The 17,910-nt window shown below is 33.3% G+C and overlaps 1 protein-coding gene across 2 annotated transcripts in view; it reads right to left on the bottom strand.

The window, feature by feature from the left end:
* Nucleotides 1-17,910, bottom strand: part of LOC140447814 (WD repeat, SAM and U-box domain-containing protein 1-like) — a 156,832-nt gene that overhangs the window by 73,456 nt on the left and 65,466 nt on the right. For both annotated transcript variants that reach the window (XM_072540687.1, XM_072540688.1), the window contains exons 4-5: nt 15,118-15,204; nt 237-457 (exon numbers count right to left, since the gene is read on the bottom strand). In XM_072540687.1, the coding sequence (XP_072396788.1) occupies nt 237-457; nt 15,118-15,204 (308 nt within the window). The remainder of the gene's footprint in view (nt 1-236; nt 458-15,117; nt 15,205-17,910) is intronic.

Here is a 17,910-nt window from a genome sequence, read left to right as displayed (position 1 = left end):
AAGTGTCATGACTGTCTTCCACTGACTTTTAGCTTGGTCTATAACAGAAGAACGAATTGACACTAGTAAGTAAAATATTGCCGAAACATCTTCAATACTTGTGTTAAACGAAAAGGAACTCCTGAATAGGAGTTAGTCACAATTATTTGTCATGGTATGCCGGTGTGTTCCAATCAATCTTGTGTCTCATGTATTTGATTTGTCATATTTTTACTACATTTAAAAAAAAAACTTACTATCGAACGTGATATGTTTGTTAACATCAAGGGAAAATACTCCCATATCTTGAGCATTATCTATTTTTGCCATAGGGACACAAGGAGATTCGTTGGCAGTGTCTACTAAGTCCTGGGTATTCCATACCATGATCATTTCTAATGAACATGCGCTGACCAAATAGTAGGAATCTGGTGTGAACGCCAATGATTGCGTAGTCCCCTGGTGGTCAAAAATAGTTCTAAAATAGGAAATAAATTAATAAGTAAAGGTAATGTTTTAAGTTTAATAAGTAATTTTACTATAGTCGATCCGAACACTGGTTGGAAACAAATGAAAAAGGAAGGGGAACACTGCAAAATATTACACGAATATTTGGATGCATTTATATACATCCTGATAATACCAAAAACGTTGTACTCGTATTTCCGAGTAAAATTTATTTGAGAAATTGACGATATTTTACACCAAAATACAATCAACAAAAAAAGTGGGTTAGTTTTTTATTAACACTTGTCAAATGTTGACTTACTCCGCTCCAGTAATGCCAATTGTGCCTGTTAAACATTCAATTTTTTGTAAATTTTGATTTGTCACACTATATATTCTTAAAAAATTCATTATCATTTTGACATTATTTTATAGTTAAAAATTCTATTCTTTTATTATAGTATGTTTTCTTTAAACTTTGAACTAAGGTGTAAAAATAAGGTAGCAATTTTTGTTTTTTTTTATTCGCTAGCTTTAATATTCGCTATATTCAATTTATAATTAGGAGTCAGCCGTATAGGTTTATCTGTATTTTTAAATTTTTGCCAATATTTTCTAACAATTGAATACGGAATCCCTTCAAGTTTTGCCACAGTAAAAACAATTAATAACATTGCATACATTCTTAGCATTACATTTGTATGGTAAACCATTATGGGTTACAGTGAACCAAATTCAGTGTAATGCATTCGTCAATGGTTCGCTGTTAACCACCGCCACCTGTGCAAATAAAATTTGATTGAAACAAAAATAAACTACATTAATTTAAAAGATAATATATACAGCATGTACAAAGACTTATTAAGTAACTTCAAATTATAATTGCTCTGAATTTACTGACAAGCTTAAAACAAAACTAATAAATGGAACAATGTGAAAAAAATCATTCGACTTGCCTTTCAGCAGTTATCGAAATACATATCTACATACTATGTTAGCTTGATATGAACTTAAGCCACAGTATATTGCTAGCAATATACTGTGCTAAAGTAGTAAGGTGTTGCGTGAAACCGGCAGAGATTTGAAGATCAGAGTTGGGGGATAAAGTGCATAGGTAAAGGATGGGGGCTGCTGGTTCACTGTGTATCATTGTTCACTGTGAATTAAGTCCCCCTACCTGCTTCAACTGCATATAAAGTTAAGATTGATAAAAAACTTTGTCAAAGCTATGGACAAGAATGGAAACGGTACAGTAAAGGTTTGTACATAAAAAAAAATTTTCTAGACTAAGTGATGCGAAAATCAAAGAGGGTATCGTTGTATTGTTCTGAAGCTATTTTCCCGTGGCCTTTTAAAGTAATTACTATTTAAATGGGTATAAATTACAATTAAAGGTTAAAGTAATTAGTTAAGTTAGTTTTAATTTAAAGGAAAAGGAAAAGGTACAAAAACGCCTAAAAGAAAAAACGTGGGCTCGTACAGAAAAACCATGGGCCCGTACAGAAACAGATAATACAGATGTAGAACTAGAAAATTTGCACAAAGTAAGTCAAGAAATAACAGAGAAATACTTAAAACCTGAAAGAACAAATAAAAAGAAATGGATGACGGAGGAGATTCTATGTATGATGGAAGACAGAAGAAACGCTAAAGATAATAAGAATTACTACAACAACATAAATAACGAAATAAAAAGGGCTATTAAAATAGCAAAAGAAAATTGGTTTAGCTCGAAGTGTACAGAGATTGAGTCATTACAACAAAACATGATTCATTTAACCTCCATAAAAAGATTAAAGAAGCGGCAGGCTTATATAAACACAAGAACACTGGATTCCTGACAGATAATCAGGGAAACATAGTACTGGAAATAGAGCATAAAAGAGATATTTGGATTAAATACGTAGAAAAAACTTTTGAAGATATACGAAGTAACACTGGTATTACAACAAACACCAATTGCGAATCTGGACCACCATTTACAGTCGAAGAAGTAAAATATGCCATCAAAAGCACCAAAGATGGTAAAGCAGTAGGCCCTGATAATTTTCACTCAGAATTCTTAAAACTTATGGACTATGAAGGCATAAAATGGTTGACAAATATATTTAACAGTATATATGATACGGGCGTGGTTCCCCAAGAGTGGTTAGTGTCCACTTTTATAAATCTTCCAAAAAAAACCAATTCGAGAAAGTGCGAAGACTATAGAATTATATGCTTTATGAGCCATTTACTTAAAACATTTCTAAAGGTCATTCACAAAAAAAAATATACAAAATGTGAGGAACAACTAACAAGAACACAATTCGGATTTCGTGATGCTCTGGGAACACGGGAGGCGCTTTTTGCTGTACAGGTGCTATTTCAGAGATGCAGGGATGTGAATTGTGACATATACGTATGCTTTATAGATTACCAGAAGGCATTTAACAGAGTAAAACATGAAAAATTAATGACTCTAATGCAAGAAATTGGAATTGACAACAAAGATCTTAGAATTATCAGAAACATTTACTACAATCAAACGGCCAAAATCAAAATAGAAGACCAGTTAACTAATAAAATTGTAATAGAACGTGGAGTACGACAGGGCTGTATTTTGTCTCCATTGTTGTTCAACATTTATTCTGAATGGGTATTTAAGGAAGCTTTAGATGGTTGTGCGAAAGGAATACTAATAAACGGTGAATGGTTGAATAACATTAGATATGTAGATGACACTATAGTTTTTGCCGATAATCTGAATGACTTACAGATATTAACAAATCGCATAACAGAAGTCAGTAACAGATACGGACTAGCTCTTAACATAAAGAAAACCAAATTTATGACAATTAGTAGAAAACCAATACTAAACGCTCATCTTACAATCAAGCAACAGAATATCGAAAGAGTCGAGCAATATACATATCTAGGCACCAATTTAAATAGCCAATGGGACCACTCAACAGAAATTAAACAGCAAATAATAAAAGCAAAAGCAGCATTCGTTAGAATGAGAACCATTTTCAACAGTCGAGACATATCATTAAAAACAAAATGCCGTCTATTGAACTGCTACATATTCACAGTTCTGCTCTACGGAATGGAAGCATGGACACTGACTGTTGCATCTATGAATCGGCTCGAAGCTTTCGAAATGTGGTGTTATAGGCGCATCTTACGTATATCCTGGGTTGACAGAGTTACTAATGTGGAGGTCCTGCGTAGAATGGGGAAAGAATGTGAAATTCTCATGACCGTCAAAACTAAAAAGTTGGAATATCTAGGACATGTAATGAGAAATCAAGAACGTTACGGCCTTCTCCAGCTGATTCTCCAAGGGAAAGTAAATGGTAAGAGAGGACCGGGAAGAAGACGCATTTCCTGGCTTCAAAATTTACGAAAGTGGTATAACACGACTACCACTGAACTGTTCCGCGCTGCAATAAATAAAGTAAAGATAGCCATGATGATCGCCAACATCCGGAACGAATAGGCACTTTAAGAAGAAGAGTTTTAATTTCCACTTCGGAAATCGTTCTCAAAATACAAACATTAGTAAATTAAACAATTTTTTTTGTAAACAATTCTTCTAATAATTTGTATCTTAATAATTTGTAAGGTATCTTTGTAGGTTCACACATACGATATTTGATTAAAGATAATAATTTTGAAAGCAGATTTATTGACTTGTGGTTAAAATCTTTTTGGAAAACTATAAAAACGACTACAACAAGGAATATGCCAATAAACTACTGAAAGCCTACAAGGATTTAGGCTGCTACAAGTCTCTTAAAATATATTTCCTTGATTCCAACTTGGACTTTTTCACAAAATCTTAAAGATGTTAGTATGAACATGGAGAACATTTTAATTTGCAAAACTTTTGGGATAAAACATTACATTTGTTTGGTTGCTCAGCGTAATCAGCAATAGAATATATATATATATATATATATATATATATATATATATATATATATATATATATATATATATATATGTATATATATATATACATCGGTTTAGAACGTCTTTCGACGTCGTCCAATACCTAAACGCCATCTCTTCCTATCTTCGCAGTCGTTTGTTGTTAAATTTATTTCGCTCATGGACTTGTTTACGCCGTGTTGCCATTCTAATCTGGGTCTTCCTCTTTTCCGTCGACCTATCGGTTGCCATTCTACTACTTTTTTGGGGAGTCTTGTTGCTGGCATCCGTTGAACATGCCCATACCACCTTAATTGTTTCTTCTCTATATCTTGAGTTATATTTTCTTCTATTCCCATACGTTGTTTTATTACATCATTTCTGATTCGGTCTCGTCTGGAAATACCTAAAGATCTTCTCAGTCCATCCATCTCTACTGCTTCTATTCGCTTTTTGTTCTTTTCACTAATTCTTCATCTTTCAGCGCCATAAAGAAGAGTAGTTTTAATCATGGTCTCATATATATTAAATTTTCTTCCTTTCGTTATCTCTTTACTCCACAGTATACCATTGAGACATCCTAAGACTTTCTTTGCTTGAGTGATTCGTTTTTCTATTTCCCGTGTATTAGTTCCTGTATTGTCAAAGGTAACACCCAAGTAGTCATAGCTCTGACAGCAGGAAATATGTTGTCCGTTTTCGAAGTCTATGTTATCTGACTCGTTTCCAATACAAAGATATTTGGTTTTTGTTGTATTGACATTCATTCCCCAGTCGATATATTCTTCTTCTATTATCAGTTTTCTAAGCATGTACTGCATGTCTTCCCTGTCGGTCGCTAGCACTACCTTGTCATCAGCAAACTGGAGTGTATATATACATTCATTGCTAAGCTCTATACCCATCCTATGTACCTTTCTTTTCCATCTTTCCAATGCCGCTGCAACATATATCTTGAATAAGGTTGGTGAGATACAGCATCCCTGTCGCAAGCCTTTTGTAACCAGGAATTCTTCCGTTAGATATTTTCCTGTTTTTATCTGTGCCTTTGAGTCTCTATATAGTTCTTGTACAGCATTTATCAATGTGTGGTTGATGTTAGATCTTTTCAACGTTGTTCACAGTTTTGTTAAGGGGATGTTGTCATATGCTTTTTGCAGGTCTACAAAAGTAATATGAGTTTCTAGATTCTTAGCTGATCTTTTTTCTATTATTTGTTTAAGACAAAATACGTTATCGGTGCACGATCTTCCTGCACGGAACCCGCTTTGTTCTTCCTCTTCATTGTGCTTATATTCCTCCTCGATCATCTTTCTCAAAATTCGTCCATACAGTCTGCTCAGGGTGCTGGTTACCGATATGCCTCTATAATTATTACAATTCCTTTTGTCCCCCTTTTTGTGTATTGAGGACATGTATGCCGTTCTCCATTGTTCTGGTACTGGGTGTCCATTTAGACACTGATTGATCACATAAGTTAATTTTTCAAATAGTTTATGAGTTCCATTCTTAAGCATTTCAGCATAGATTTACTCAGGTCCAGCGGATTTACCATTCTTTAGGGTCATTACAGCCTTCCTTACTGTTTCGATGTCTACCCTCGCTTCCTCTCCTTGTATATGTACTGACTGTGTTGGGGAGTTCGCTAGATATTCTTGTCTTGTCTCTGTCAGCAAGCTTTCATAGTGATCTTTCCATTGTCTTGGTTTTAGGGTGTGTATGTGTGCTTTGTCTTTTCCTGTATTTTTTACTGATTGTATAAACTTCCATACCTCTGTACATTGCTTTCCTTCGATGTATGTATTGATTTCTTGACATTTCTGATCCCATGTTTTATTCTTTTCTTGTTTTATCATTTTTCGTAGTTGTCTATCGGTTTCTTTGTAAGCTTGATGGTCTTCAGTATTTTTTGTATTTAGCCACTTTAGATGCTGTTCTTTTTTCTGTTTTACCATATATTCGATTTCTTCGTTCCACCATATTTCGTTACTAATTTTGTTTTGCTGTGTCCCGAGTGTCTCCTTAGAGGCCTGGTGTAAACTAGCAATAATAATCTCGTAAATATCTGAAAATGTTTGTCTCTCTATTTCTCGTAGTTTTTCATCCAGTCGTCGTTGGTATAGCTGTTTAGTACTATCATTTTTAAAACTATTAAAGTTGTACTTCGGAGTGTCCACTGTCTGCAAGTCTTGCTTGTCTTCTAGGTTTTGGTCTCCGTGTATTATCTTAAGTGGGAACAAAATTTTCGCTCTTACTAAGTAGTGATCGGATCCACATGTTATTCCCCGGAGAACTCTTACATCATTCCACTGCAATACACATTTTTGTTTACTAATAATATAATCGATGACTGATTTTAGATTGCGTGTTTGTTGAATCCAGGTATATCTATGTATGTCCTTATGTTTGTAGAATCCATTGCTAATTTTTAACTCATAGCTGTCACATAAGTGTATAAGTCTACCGCCATTATCATTAGTTGCCATTTCTCCAAAAGGTCCTACTACTCTACTGTTTTTCTGATATCACGTTCTACTATTGAAGTTTCCAAGCATAATTATTTCTCTGTTTTTTCCTATGTTGTTAAGTATATTCTCGATTTTTTTAAAGAAATCTTCTTTCACGTTGATTGTTGCATCATCAGAGGGGGCATAAGCGGCTATCATGGTAATCTTGTGCCCATATATGTCTATATTTACTCTTAGGATATTCTCATCAATTGTTTCCCAGTCTGTGATATTATTCTTAGGTTTTTTCTTTATTAGTATTGATACTCCCCTAGCGGCTCTTTTATCTTTCGGGACTCCAGTGAATATATGTATATAATTTCCTACCATATCAGTGCCAGTTCCCTTTTTCTTTGTTTCAGTTAGTGCTATAATATCCATTTTCATTTGTTCTAGATCAGGCACAATGATATCAATCTTTTGATTTATCCCCTGTATATTCCATGTGCCAATATTCATAATCCGTTTTCTTAGCTTTGGTCGTTTCCTTGAAAACCCATCTAAAGTTCCGAGGCTTTGTTTAGGCTTTTTGGTATGTTAAAATTTTGACGAGTATTGGAGAACCAGTCCAATGCCACAACCCCCAACCTGGAGGACCGGGTAATTTGTGATCAAGGTTTTGTTCCTCTAGCCTTTGACGATTCGACGACTATAACTACAAGGCAGCAGCTTGATTCTATACAAACCCTAAAATCAAAAGTTGCCACTTCCGCCCTCCATGCCGTAGTGAAGATATTCTTCCCCGCCACGAATGCCATTGTGGACTTCATCCGTAACCCTGGACAAGGGATCCTAAACAGGTACTAGTTTCCCGGGCCAGGAAACACCTGGAATCTGCGGAAGGCAGGGTAGCAACAATAGAAATATACCATCATTAATGGATTAATAGTAGATGGCCAGAGACACGTCATCTACAGTTATATAAGCACACAAAAAGCTATTTATAATAATTTTTTGAATATTTAAAAAAAAATTTCCGGATTAAAAGTCGAAAATTAAAATGTAATTTTTATTCAAATCATTTGTAGCTTAATCCAATATTAGTAAATAAAATATTGACTTAACTATACCTCAAGAAAACAGAATCTTTTCAATAAATAAATAAATACTATTCTACTGCTTCTATTTGTAGAAAATTTTTTGTAGGTATCTAAAATATTCTCAAGAAGAAAACATTTGAGTGTCTGTTGACTCTTAGCACGACAAATACCTACTTAGAGAACGCTAAATTATGTATTCGGCTTGTTTTAAATTAGATTCTAATATGCTTAGTTTTCAAAGAATTATCAAACTTAGTTTTTAAATTTATAGTTGCCATGCTATAAGTCATATATATTTTATTCTACCTGTTACCTCTCATTAATTATTATTAGCTTTTTATGCCGTCAGAGCAATTGTGGGTAATTTCAGCTGACATTGTTCGATTTTATGAATATTTTATATATTGGTATATATCTCAATTCCAATACACTGTCGATAGATTTAAGTGGTTGTTGTTGCGATAACTTACATATCGGAGTTTTTCCGCTTAAAAAGATGGTTGTGAAATTTAATTTCTTAATAATGGATACGCAACAAAACATTTTAAATATTTAAAGTTTTGAGCGTTTATATAAATTAACCTTTTTATTAACAAACTTTAATTAAAAGTGTGCCTGTAAAAATAGTAATAACAATGCATAGAATATAATATAATTTAGTAAGTCTGCTTAATGATAACACAGTAATATAAATTTTATTATGCAGTAGACTCGGGATTATCCGAGCTAATTGTAATAAAAATTCAAAAGGTATGACGTATGTAATTAGTATATTATGTTCAATTGAAGTGTGTAACCCTATATACAGAGTACATAGTTAAAATATATAGATAGGTCACATTTATGTACTGGATCATCTTCATGTTTTAAAAAAGTGTGATAGATTTCTGCGTCAACTTTTGGTCTTGTTTTGACGCTGCGATGTTGCGTCAACGCTGAAGATGAAGCCTTCGCCTACAATCGCCTTCAATCCTTCGAAGGATGCTATTTTCTCGATCTTCTCATCTGTATCATTCTTAGTGACATTGTGTGGGATGATAATCATGTCAGCGATTGCATTGTCAGTCAGTTCCATTTGCTGATCTTGCATAATCCACTCGTTGACGTCTTCATCATTTATCGGCAGCTCCATTGGTAACTGATTAGCTAGGTCTACTATTTTAGCAAGACAGTTATTGTTATCTTTTCCATCGCTTTTCGTTTCAATTTAAAAAAGTTTTTGCTATGACTTTTGCAAAGTTGTTACTCTTACATCATCCCACGCTGAAGCTATCCAGTAGAACACATCCTTAACGGTGATCTTTTTTAAGGCTGCTGTCACAGTCATTCCCTCATCCAACCAGGTCAACAACACTTGGAGAAGCCTTCGACGATAATTCCGTTTCATAGCCTCTAAAAGTCCTTGGTTCAGAGGTTGAATAAGAGATGTGATATTTGATGGCAAGAAAACAGCTTTAATGTCATCGCTAGCCAACGAACTTATATCTGGATGAGATGGCGCGTTGTCCAAAAGAAAAATAGCTTTTCTGGGTAGGTTTTTATTTTTTAAGTAGGCCTCAACAACGCAAACGAATTAGTCAAAAAACCAATCTTAACAAATTTGTCAATCCATCCACGCACTACGTTGATTCCTATACATGGTGGGTGGGCAGTTTACTTGAATATTTTTAAAAGCTCTTGGATTCTTCGGTTTTCCAATAAGTAGAAGTCTTAATTTTAAGGATCCAGAAGAGTTGCTACACATAAAAAGAATTACTGGTTTTTTGTTTTTTTTTTGGATCCAGTTGCAGTTTTTTCACTTTGAGCTGCCACTGTTTTGGCTGCAAGCATTCTGAAATTGAGACCCGTTTCGTCACAATTGAAGATATGGTCTGACGTAAGGCCATGCCCTTAAATTAGATATCTCAATTTAAAATTAAACGGCTCAATTTTAAATGAATCGATTAAACCGAGTAAAATTTTCCTTCTTCAGTCATCCTTAAATCGTTTGTAAAACTCGACAGCCTTAGGTTGAAGCATGGGGCCACTAATTGGACTTTACAACCCTTAAAGATTAGAAAACCATACAAATAATCTTAAGAAGTCTGTTCGTATTCTCATTTCTTCATAGTTTTTGCAACAAATCACTTTCATCACTAACACTTTTATTCACCCATTATTCAATATCTTTTCGTTTACGTCTCCAATCTGCCACAGTCACTTCTCCAACACCTAGGTCAGCAGCAACCTTCTTTACTGACTCACCCTTATGCGTTTTATAGCACTTAATTTTGTTACTAAAGAAACCACAACTCGTTTACGTTTTAAACTCATATTGTAATTCAAGTTACGTAGAAACTACATAAAGAGAAGACATGAATGAATTTGTAAGAGCTTATAGTGGGACGAACCGAACAGCTAGCTACTTCGGTTAATCCAGAGGCTCAGTTAGTCGGGACTCGAATAATCGCGGGTCAACTGTATATATAAGAGCACTACAGTCCCTTGAGGCCCTTGGCTTCGATAGTCTTATTTAGTTTTTTACACTTTTTACTGTCTTTCACTTGTACTTTTCAGTCTTTTGTTCCCATTTCTTCTATGTCGGTCTAGACGTCATCAAACCACTTATGTCGTGGTCGCCCTATTCTATTCTTCCCTTGTTTTACTGCTTGAAGGATCTTTAGGACGTTTCATTCTTTTGGCATTCGTATCTAATCCCAACCATCTAATTCTCTGGACTCATATTTTTTGCGTTTTGGGTCTCTTATAAATCTCCATTATTTTGTGATTTGTTCTTCTACCCCATTCTCTATTAGCCTCCTCTATCCCACTAAAAACTTTTGTCAGGATTTTCCTCTCCCAAATCTCTAACTTTTTTTCTTCTTGATTCATTGTCCAAGTTTCACATGCATACAATATGCGTAAAATGATAAGAGAACTTTTCATGTCTTTGGTTTGTTAGGTTTTTGTAAGGCAAATATATATTGAATATCCCGCTAGCCCAAGAAACGTTTTGATTTTTATTTATTTTCACTTTTGTCTCTGTTTTTATCTTAACCTTAATATTTACATAATTATGTTAACATATTATTCTCTACTACATATAAAAAATAATTATGATATTCTCTGTGAATGTGACTCGGAAAACGGTGACTAACATTTGATCATTTAACAACATTGAATTTCAGGTATAATATTATACGCTACAGTAAGTACTATTATTGGTTGCCTGAGTTAAACAGTAAGTAGGCTGCCTTTTTTGAAATGAATATTCATAGATATTTTATGTTAATATATACTGTTTATATATACTGATATTTCTATTTTTAAAAATAATAAATTTAAAATAATGTCATTAAACGTATTGAATATATTTTTTCTTTTATAAAAAATTCTTAACAGCTCTAGAGTTACTTTATTCGTAAGATCGTTAATCGTTTATATAGTTATCACGATTACTGTGACTACCTGTTTCTATACATAAAAGAACGGTAATCAAGTTCACTGTTTAAAATCATTGTACTTCAAAAACTAGCAAACTAGCTTGTTATGTACATACATTTTAATTTGATGCGGTAAAATAAGATTTACCATAAATTTTATCAAAATTTACAATATAATGTTCAACAGGGCCCTGATTCTATTTCATTTCGATGTCGAAATTTAAAAGCGACTACGCCATGACAGTCGCAATCGCTATAGTTTATTTTTATGAACGAGAGAGTAATTAGCATAATTTTAACTGGTAGCTCCTACCACTCCATGGGCGTGCTCAAGATTAATTGAAAAATTACTTTGAATAATTGTAAAAAATAAATGAATTATTTCAGTGTTATAAAGTGTTATGTGTATGTAAACAAAAGTGACCTCTTTTATCACACAGTATATTAGAAGTGACTGGCCTACATTAAAAAGGGTTTTAAAAAATTCACATTTTCTTTAATTTTTAAAAATTACAAACGAGAAAAAGAGTTTTTAAAACCGTCTAAGGTATGTTAAATAGATGAATAAAAATATTAATATAAAACTTACAGCTACTTGTTACAAATCCAAATCAGATTCAGAAGATGAACTTTCAGAACCAAGATTTATAATAACTGGCTCGATCATTTTATCACTAATATTGTCCAGCTTCCACATTTTTTCCTGTTCTTTAATAGTGTGATTTACTGCCTTTTCCCAGTTTTAAGGTTTTACATTATTTACGGCCTCCAAAAAACAACTATTTAACATCATGAATTTTAAAAGTGGTATTTTTTCTTGAAACTTCAATCTTTATCTGTGCCCATACCAGTTCAATCGGGTTTATTTCACAATGATATGGTGGGGATCTAAGTACTGTCATTCCACGATTTTTGGCAATTTCATCAATTTCGTATTTTTTAAATTTTTCTTTATGAAGGGCACACAACGAATAAAGTTCCTTTCTTATAGATCCGGGATGGTACGTTATATTTTTTGAACTCAGCCAATTCTGCAAGTCTTTTTGTAACCACTTGGTTGTGGGCAGTCCTTCTATAAGTCTGGAGTGATAACTTGCATTATCCATTACTATTACACAGTTCTTAGGAAGAAGATCTATCATTTGTTCGAACCATTCTTGAAAGACATCAGCGTTCATGTCTTCATGGTAGTCACCGGTACGAGTTGATTCAAAAGTTAATAAACCACCTTCAACAAAACCGTCTGAACTGCCAATGTGTACTATTATCAGCCTGCGTCCCTTTCCTGATGGTGGGTTTAAACCAGTAGATAAGTTATTTACAAAAGCGTGCTTTTGACTTGTAACAGTTTCATCCTGCCAAAATTTATTTGGTGTATGACCCTCGTTGATCCATGTTTCATCAAGATAAAATATTTTTCTTTTTTGGTTTCTCATTTCCTTTATGGTTCTTAGAAAATGTCTTCTCCATATGACAATATCGCTTCTTTCTAATAAAATAGACTTTCTGGGATTCTTTTTCCAGCGGGAGCCTATTTCTTTTAAAAGTTTCCATAACGTACTTCGACTCATTTCTGGGTAATCCTTATCATCTCGAACTGAGACAAGAACTTTATCCAATGTTGGAAATTCTTGTCTAAAGAAGAATTCTTGCACTTTCCGTCGAAGTCCTTCTTTAAAATGATATTCTATTTGAAATTTTGGTTTCCCTGGAGCATTACGTGGCATTTGAAAACTACCACATTTCTCTTCTTTAATAACTCTGTAAATCGTAGATTTCCCAACACCAAGTGTAGTGCTAACTAACTCAACGGTCTCATCAACACTTTCACATAAACGTTTGTCTGTAAATGATTTAAAACAATTAAATATTAATGTTTTTTCATTAACTGTTAGAGGACCAATTTTTCGGCGTTTACACGGCACTTCCAAATTTTCCATAACACTAGTATACACAATAAACTGCACCTTGCAACTGAAGTACCTACTTTTAGTGAACTGTTAAGAATTTTGAATACGCCACTTGGACCTTCCTATATACAAAATGGAAAAACCCACTATCACATTTTCTGTGGAATAAGTTTAGAAGGTAATTATCTAGTCAATTACTGTCGTAGATTCCTGGAATTAAAGAATTAAATGTTTGATTGTTGAAACCCTTACTTCGTGGAATGCACTCATTTCAGATAAAATAAAACGTTTTATTTTATCTAAAGAATTAAACTTTATTTTGCAAATAGGCAAAGAATTAAACTTTATTTTGCAAATAGATAAAATAAAACGTTTTATTTTATCTAAAGAATTAAACTTTATTTTGCAAATAGGTAGGTACTTATTAAACTTTTATTGGTTATATATAACCAATAAAATAAACATCTTACATTTCTTGCAAATTCATTAGTACCTGTTAACCTCCATCACTCCGACACTGGCAACCTTATTTAGGGATTAGTAACCCTCACAACTATTGTATTCTATTCTGCTCCAACCTTTATACCTGGTGGTCATACTCAATTTAAAATTGTTTTCCTATATACTTCTGTAAACTTGTTGACAAATATCTGTTTTTCATTGAGTCACCCGTATCAACAGTTTAGGGATTTGCATACATAATTTATTGTTTTATTACTCTCTCATACATAAAAATACACTATAGCGATTCTCATTAATTTCGATTGTAGTTAAAACTGGGGATATTTACTTTATCATTTTGACACTGCTGAAAATTTGGGTTGGCCCTGTTGTTTATTGGCTGCACTACGCTTGTTGAATGTTTGTTTTGTTTACGTTACGTGAACGTTTGAGTCTTGTTTGAGTTGTTAAATCATAAATAGTGGCCATTCTCAATTATATTTTGAATTGAAAGAAAAGATGGCAAGAAAAAAAAGGCGATGTTGGAGATCCTTAAGATATAACCACTAAGATTTGACTTAGTGGTTATATTCTAATATATTTTTAAATTTACTGCAGCTTAGTAATACTAACCCTAAACATTTTGGGTATCCTAGAGACATAAACACCTTATTCCAAATATGGTTCTAATACCCTTATTAAATAATTTGCAGCTTGTTTATTAAGACGGAATTGCTGCCTAAATTAAGCATCACTTAGTGAAAAAGAATTTTGAGTATTCTGTAACATTCTTCTTGTCCTTCTTTATGAGCGTCGGATATCTATCCTCTCTAATTCCTCCAAAACTAGCAAATGTCCGTAAAACACAGCCATATTAATACTTTTTGCCTCAGTTTTCCTTGCAAGGATCAAAACACCGCCTACCTAAACTGAACCTAAGTTCACTTCTCCCAGTCCAGTCAGTCATGTCAGATTAATTTCGACTCGAAATGAAATTTCAACCACTTTCTTGAAGTTTAAATGGACCGTGGGAGTGATGACGTAGATTTTATTGACATCTGTCAGTTTCACTTTCTAAACAAACCTTGTTTAGTGTGGATAATTTGTATTTTTCGTTATTTTTTCATTTTTTTATTCCGTATTCCGTATTTCATCCGTAAGTAGAATTAGCTTTACGATAAATAATTTTCTATGTTCTATGTATAATAATCACAGACTTTCTGTCAGTTTTTCTGTCACTTCTAGCTTAATGTGTTAGAGAGAATTCGATCAACTATGACGCACTGAAAGAAGGGTTTGGGACGAACTATACACACACTCACAAGGCCATAAGAGGGCATACCGATATAAAGGAGATCATAAAGTATGCAGTTTCGGTATACTTTTTGGCTTTAGTTAGTTTAAACTCACATTCCTAGATTTTTCAGGATAAAAATATTGATTTTAATTTACTTACTTAATTAAACTTCGATGAATTAGGTCCCATACACATACAGCTCCATTATCGCCTGCTGTTATTAATATTGTACTATCGGGAGAAAACCTGCGGAGAAATAAAAGATAATATTAATAAAATTACAACAATAATGAAAAATCTTTAAATTTTTAAAAAGTTAAAAGTTTGCCTTCATTCACATTATAAAACAGTTTCGCAATAGTTGTAGTTAGTTAAATATAAGTAGTCTAAACACAAACTCTAAACAACGGCCAGCCACTTAGACATTTTTTCTTCTTCTCCTTACGATGCCTATCCGTTCCGGATGTTGGCGATCAACATGGCTATCCTAACTTTGCTTGCTGCTATTCTGAATAGTCCGGTTGTCGATGTATTAAACTACTTTCTCAGGTTTTGAAGCCAAGATGTTCTTCTTCTCCCTGGTCCTCTCTTTCCAAATACCTTGCCCTGAAGAATGAGTTGCAACAAGCCGTATCCCTGTTCATTCCTCATAACATGGCCAAGATATTCTAGTTTGTGCTCTTTGATGGTGTTAATAAGCTCGCATTCCTTGCCTATTCTACGTAGGACCTTAACATTAGTCACAAGATCCACCCATGAAATTCATAGTTTCAGTAGAAACATTTTTATAGTATGGCTAATTATTCTGTGACAAAGAGAAATTTAGTGTACTAACCGATAGTAGGTATAGCGGAAACAAACATTTAGTTTAGAGATAAATTTATATTATATTCACCCAAGTTAAACTAATACATTATGTGTATTATTAAAAAAATTAACAAAACTTGTGCAGTCAAAGTTGTATTTTATCATGGTGCAGAAAATCTGTATTAACTGAATATAAATCTTTAGTTTTGAAGAATTATGTAGATATTTATGTTGTGTTAAAAGAAGGCCAACTTTTACGTGATAAACGAAGCGATCCTGCCCACGCTAGCCATGTTTTCCCTCAGTGAGGAGTTCCATCCATTTATCCATCCAAAATTTAGTGACCTTATGATAAGAAAGGTATACTGCTCATGGTACACCGAACACATCGAACACCAAGATCCGGTAGGAGAAGGCAAGCACTCAGGGCTTCCCAGGCCGTTAACCAGCAAAATCCTTGTTATAATAGAAAAAAAAAAATAAGAATAAAATCAGGTATGAGAATAGGTACATAGAACGTGGGAAGTTTCTACGGGAAGTTTTTTCGACATAAAAGTTAAATTATTAGGTACCTTAAATAATGTTATAAATTACTTTTTGTTTTAATAAATCCTTTACACAATTCTTAAAAAAAAGTTTGAGAAAGAAGCAAAAAACCAATTTGTAACAAAATTTTATTTAAAGGTTTTTAAAAACAAAGTATTTATTACGATGGAACGAAACTACGAGTAACACAAAAGAACAAGTATCAAAGGTAGATAGTAACAAAAGATGCTCAATGTGATGACCGTTAGTCTCTTTTATATATTCTCAAATACAATAACTGCAAGGATTCAAATCCTTGCTGGCCAAGCAACTGGACCGCCCCTTCCAATCCAGTGGCTTTCGTAGTTGTTATTAAGAAATTCTCGTACATTTCTGCTTAAGTTGGCCGGACAGTTGTCATGTATAAACCATAAGCTTTTGCCGAATATTTAAAGGCACATCATTTAAAAAATCACGTTAAATATTTTGCAGGAAATGTAAATAATCAGCATCATTTAAACAAGCAGGTAATTTCACGGGTATAAGTAGATATAATCGTTAACTACTCCTTTCCAGACATTTATGCTAGACCTATGCTGATGCTTAAATTCTTGAACAACTTGCGGATTTTCACCAACGTACGAATAATAATGTGCATTATGTAAATTAAAATTCGTCGTAAAACAAAATGTATCTGAAAAAATATTCATTTTAATTTTTCTGATTTTTTAAGCATATAGCGACTTCTTCACCGGCAGGAAAATCTCCTTGTAGCAGTGCTTATTTCTTTGTTAAATGAAAGGGATAAAAATTTTCGTTGCGTGCCATATTTCCTGCCGAAAATTTTGAAATTGTGGGATACATGGCAGATAGTATTCGAACGCTAATTTCTAAATATTTCTTAACTTTCATTAAAATTACATCTTCTTGTGTTGTTGTTACATTATAATGTCGCTCTGTTTCATAATCTGTTTTCAGCGTGTCTATGTTACTGCTCGAACGTTACACCTCATAAACTAAATGCATATCAGCGTATTAATCATTAGTAAAAACCATTTTTGTTGAATTGAAATTGTTGTGTTTGGATGCCATAAAGTAAAAACTAAAAGAGAAACTTCACGAACTGACAACAACTTGACAATGAAAACCGTAGGCTATACTTCTGTTGGCATTTCAAAGCCAACTAATGGAAAAAATATTAATTTAATTTTCATGATGAAAAAACGAAAAATTTTTAAATCGATTTTTCTCGAAAACGGTGTATCCTACCGGCTTAAAATAAGAGTACCTTTTAGTATTAGAATACCTGAAAATCTAATAATCTAGTATCGAAAATGCTTAAAAATTAAAAACAAAAAAGTTATGCGTTAAAATAACCATTGACCTACCCAAAACGGACGCCTATGACTTGTACTATAAATTAGCAATTAACGGAATTGATTCAACTCTAGTGGATAAATTTTTTTTGTTTTTCCAAATAAAAGCGTTCTGGAGGTATTAAAAAAAACTAACTGCAAGCAGCCATCTTCAAGGAGCTCTAGTTCCCTTAGGAAGCATTTTTGGACTAGGTGAATTGGGTTAAATTGTTTTAAAATTATCTGAGGAATCTCCGGTCTTCGT

The sequence above is a fragment of the Diabrotica undecimpunctata genome, chromosome 8, assembly GCF_040954645.1.
Source record: "Diabrotica undecimpunctata isolate CICGRU chromosome 8, icDiaUnde3, whole genome shotgun sequence".
Classification (NCBI taxonomy): domain Eukaryota; kingdom Metazoa; phylum Arthropoda; class Insecta; order Coleoptera; family Chrysomelidae; genus Diabrotica; species Diabrotica undecimpunctata.
The sequence above is the reverse complement of the archived record's forward strand: the minus strand, read 5'-3'. Positions and strand labels throughout refer to the sequence as shown.